Genomic DNA, 5481 nt, shown 5'->3' on the forward strand with positions numbered 1-5481 from the left:
TTAATCATGTCTGACAATTGATGGTGTTCTTCTCATTTGTTCTCTTTTCAGCTTTTTTAGGTGAGTTATTATTATATGGATTGAAATCTTTTAATTTAATCTTACAGTGAATTAACAGCACAAAAACATGTTAATTGCACATTAATCATTTGTAAATATCTGCACAGTTTTACAGTTACAAAAGTTATTTGACCAAATATTTCGGGGATTCAATAAACAGTTTTGGGGATTCAATAAACCCTGCTACTACAGAAGAGCTTGTTCAGGAGGGAAGGAATGTCAATCTCTCCTTCTAATATGATGGCACTATCTACACTCTACAGTGGTACTGCCAATATCCCGGATCCAAACCAGAATTCCTCTTGTACATCACATCCTCATCTGACAGTTTCCATTGATAAAGTGGACAAACTTGTGGATCTGAAGATCTCTTCTTCTGATGTGACAGACTGCTGTTTACTACTGTGCCATGAAGACCACAGTGACAGGAAACTTTGACACACTGTACGAAAACTGTCAAGAACCATGGGAGGAAACAGACATATTGTATGACATACATAAGTAACATACCTACTGTATGTTAAGGGGAGGGACTTATGGTAGAGGATGAGTTGAACAGCAATTGAACAGCAGCATAGAAAATGTAAAACAGGAGGCTGCTTAGATCTTTCTTTCGGTTTGTTTCTCTTCATCTAAGATGCAGTTGCTGTATTCAGCATTGTTCCTGACCATAGTTATGGGTTTGTTATGCAATACAATACAGTACATTTCCATACAATGTATTGCCATACTTGCCCATTTTCATGAACAATTAAGTGTGTGTGTATTAAAAACCATTCTCTATGCAGGTGTCAGTTGTGAAGACCTCACTCCACTCAAGAAAGAAGAGTACTGTTTAGAGGGAACCCCTGTTACCCTGTCTTACAACTACTCCAGAAGAGCTACTGCTGGAGACGAATTCTATTGGTATCGACAGGACACAGAACAAAGGCCAGAGTTCCTCCTGTACATCTTGGGTTCAGGGTTTATAAAGAAAGCAGATCCTCTGAATGCTCGATTATCCTCAAAACTGAATGAAGGGAAAAACCGTTTGGATCTGGAGATCTCCTCTGCTGACATGACAGACTCTGCTCTGTACTACTGCGCTGTGAGGCCCACAGTGACAGGAAACCTACACACACTGTACAAAAACCTCAGCAGGGACCACATCAGCAGGAATTTATCCAGTTTTTGTTTGAACTTGTGTCTAACCCTTACTTTGTAGACATCAAAACATTAAAGAATGATGTTAATGTCTCCTGTAAATAAAGTTCATGACTCCAATGTTTCACCTGTCCTTAATTTGATTTGAGCATTGACAGATTCTGTCAATTTGATGCATATTCCTATTCTGATACAGTCAGGCCTCTTAATCACATCATCTACATACAATAGACATACATTATGTGACATCATTACTCTCAACATGTACAGTCATGTTGCTGATCTTTATCAAGGGTGCAAATATTTATGGACATGACTGCTCAGTGGTTTAGTCCTCTGCTGGTAAATCCATGTACTCTTTAGAGGAGCATACCTGAAATCAACTGACTGGGGTATCTCAATCCCAGCGTGCAATAGCCTTAGGATGAGGTTAAATGACTGGTAATGGACCAGACAAACATAAAAGGCTCTTACACTGTTTTGGTCTGGTCAAGTCCATAACTATTGGCACCCTTGATAAAGATATGCAAAAAATACTGTATAAAACAAAAAAGACAAATACAGAGCTACACTGAGTATACAAAACATTAAGAACACCTGCTCTTTCAATGACATAGACTGACCAGGTGAATCCAGGTGAAAGCTATGATCCCTTATTGACTTCACTTGTTAAATCCACTTCAATCATTCAGGGTAGAAGAAGGGGAGGAGACAGGTTAAAGAAGGATTTTTAAACCTTGAGACAATTGAGACATGGATTGTGTATGTGCGCCATTCAGAGGGTGAATAGGCAAGACAAAATATTTAAGTCCCTTTGAACGGGGTAAGGTATTAGGTGCCAGGCGCACCGGTTTGTGTCAAGAACGGCAATGCTGCTGGGTTTTTCACGCTCAACAGTTTCCTGTGCGTTTCAAGAATGGTCAGACACCCAAAGGTGGCACTTAACCTTAATTGTGAGCAAGGCACTTAACCTTAATTGCTCCTGTAAGTCGTTCTAAAATATTTTATGAGATTGGAGAACACATGGGGGGATCTTACACCATTCCTCCATACAGAACCTTTCCAGATACTTGATATCCTTCATCTGCTATTATGGGATGCCCTCTTCAATTCAAACTACAGGTGACTGAGATGGCCATTACAAAATGTTGATTTTGTGGCCAATTACCCATTTCTTAGTGGATTTTGATTAGTTGTCTTGTTGGAAGATCCACTTGCGGCCAAGTTTCAGCACCCTGGCAGAGGCAAACAGATTTTTGGCTAAAATGTCCTGGTACTTGCTAAAGTTCATGATGCCGTTGACCTGATGCCGAACAGTCGAAGCAAAATAGCCCCTTAACGTCAAAGATCCACCACCATATTTTACCATAGGTATGAGGTACTCAGCATATGCTTCTGTTTTTCCAGCATGTTATCAGCATAGAAGTGTCAATCGGGTACGTTTTGCAAAACGAGAAGCTTCAAGTAACATGAAGCTTATGTGAATTTGCACGTGTAAGCCAAGCACCACCACTATCAGTAGCACTGTCAAAGCTGTACAAATAAAGTCTGCAAACAAGCACACACTGGCCACGAATGATGTGTTTACAATACCGCGATTGGTAATAAGGCATTATTTGTTCGACAGCAACTTCTGGGGTAGCTAGCTAACTAGCTTTAACTTGGTACCTAGCTAGCACAAATACAACCAGCCTGAAAACAATTACCCTTAGAAACTGCAGTCATTTTCATTATCCTTAACAATGATTTAGGACTCTTTGTGAGTAAGTATTAGCTAGGTAGCCAGTTGTTTTTCGCCTATTGAAATTTAACTTCAGTTCATAAAAATAAATAGCTGGCCAGCTACTTAACCCTGTTGCCCAAAGCTAATGTTATAAGCAGCCAGCTAGCTTCATCTGACTAGTGAGGCTCGACCGGACCGGGTAGTGATGGGTCGTTCCCGAACGAGTCTTGTATGTGAACGTTGGGAGCCGGCTCACATATCAGAAGAGCCAAAACTATTTATAAAACTATTTTACAAATTAAGATATGAATAATCAAAAGATTTAAATGAATATAATTAACTCATTCAAAGAACAAAAAAAAATTATAATAATATAGGCCTAAATGCTCAAGTGCACACATTCATTCTGACTGTCTGCTCAGACTAACAGCCTCACCTGATGTTCCTGTCAATCAGACACGTAGTGTCAATCAATGAACCAAAGATGCGTGAGGGAGGGCTGAGCCAACTCACTCACAGTCACACACTTAGCAGCCGAGGAGAGAGGAAGGACAGCTGTGAAAACAACAGCTGGAAAATTAGTCGGAAGCACTGTAGCATTTGGGTGCATTTTAATAATGTAGACAATGTTAGAGCACAGTGTAGAATTTCCCAAAAAACTAAATCTCATATAAAGCCGGTTCTACGCACAACCTACACCGGCATATGCGAACTGTGCACCCAACTGTGAAGCTAGCTGTAGCGGAGCTTCGAGAAACAAGCGGGCCTGCTAGTGATAGTGTGGAGCCAGCACCTCCACAAGTGGAGATGTATCCACTCAGTCAAGTAGACCTACTCCGCGACCCACAGGAACGCAGTCTTCTATGGACCAGTCTATGTCTGTAGCAAAACAAGGCCAAATTCATATTGCATTAGCTAAAATGATTGCCACAGATTTCCTGCCATTTTTGATCCTGGAGGACAGAGGTTTTAGAAATTATAGCAATAGTCTAAATCCAATGTACACAATTCCAAGCTTAAAAACCCTTTCCAAATCACTTATTCCACAAATGTACGAGAGCACACAGGGTTCAGTGTGGGAAAGAGTAAAAAAAGCTAATGCAGTTTTCCTTACCACTGACTGCTGGACATGTCACTTCATTGAAGATTTTTCGATGTCTAGTTGTCTTCTGGACTGCTTTGAGTTCAGCGACAGGCACACCTCAGAGAACTTGGCAGAGGAACTGTTGAGAGTGGCCAGAGAATGGCAAGATGGAAAAGTGGTCTGTTGTGTTAGCGACAATGCAGCTAACATAACCAAAGCCATGTCAATTTTAAAATTGACCCATCATCCATGTCTTGCCCACACAATCAACCTGATTGTAAGAGATGCTCTGAAGGTGATGAAGCCCACTGTGGACAAAGTGAAAGCAGCTGTGGAATACTTCCACAAGAGCACAGTAGGTGCTGAAAAACTAAAGTCTACACAACGCCAGATGGGGATGCCTGAGCTGAGGCCTAAACAAGACTGCACTACAAGGTGGAATTCAACATTTTATATGTTGAAGCGGTTTCTTGAGTCAAAGGATGCCATCATCTCTACCCTGGCCATTGTCACCTGTTGATGCTCTGACCCAAGAGGAATGGGAGGTGGTGGAGGAGGTGTGCAGAGTCCTGGAACCCTTTGAGCAGGTCACTGTGGGGATCAGTGGAGAGAGGTACAGTAAGCAGTTATTACTACATCATTATTTAATCCAGTATTATATATGTATATGAGCAGTAGATGAGAATGTACTATCAGTAGACAAAACATGAACCTGAACTAATAAGTTACTGTTATCTCTTTTCAGCTATGTGACAGCCTCAAAAACGATACTCCTGTGTAAGAGTCTGCAGCGAATCACTGCCAGCCGCCAGAGAGAAGCAAATGTAACCAGAGGACATGTGACAGAGTTGATGGACATCCTATGTTCATCAATGGACAGAACGTTCCACAGAATGGAATATAATCACATCAGAAACCGCTGCACTTGACCCCAGGTTTAAGAAGTTAGCCTTCAGTGATGCCAGAGCGATTGATGAGGCTCTTCAAAGAATAACCTCAGCAGCAGGGAGGGACAGCCCCTGTAGTCAGCTGGCTCAGGCACCAGGGCAACAGGAAGAAGAGGGATCAGATGGAGCAGAAGCACCAGCAGTAGTGCCACAAACGTCTGCTGTTTGGATGCTGTTTGACGAGAGAGCAACTGGGGATGCAGCACGAAGGAATCCCTCAGCAGATGCCATAATGGAGGTCCGATCCTATTTGGAGGAGCCCCTACACCAAAGATCTGCAGATCCTCTGAGCTGGTGGAAGAACAAGGCCTCTGTCTACCCATGGCTTACTAAAGTCATGACAGGGAGACTGCATAGTGGCCACATCTGTTCCCTCTGAGAGGGTCTTCTCGAAAACGGGACAAATAATTACTGAGAGAAGAAACCTCATCAGCCCCTCGAAAGTGAGGCAGCTTGCATTTCTGAATGCAAATCTCTCATAAAAGCAAAATACGGTCAGCATTGCTGTGTGCTGCTGGTTATAA

At 42.0% G+C, this 5481-nt stretch overlaps 1 gene segment (V, D, J or C); it reads left to right on the top strand.

The window, feature by feature from the left end:
- The first annotated feature begins 485 nt into the window (after positions 1-485).
- Positions 486-4791, top strand: LOC106569110 (T cell receptor alpha variable 12-2-like). The segment is given in 3 exon segments: positions 486-740; positions 849-1159; positions 4756-4791. Coding segments are annotated over 3 exon segments (390 nt in total).
- The last annotated feature ends 690 nt before the right edge of the window (positions 4792-5481 follow it).

The sequence above is a fragment of the Salmo salar genome, chromosome ssa14, assembly GCF_905237065.1.
Source record: "Salmo salar chromosome ssa14, Ssal_v3.1, whole genome shotgun sequence".
NCBI classification, from domain to species: domain Eukaryota; kingdom Metazoa; phylum Chordata; class Actinopteri; order Salmoniformes; family Salmonidae; genus Salmo; species Salmo salar.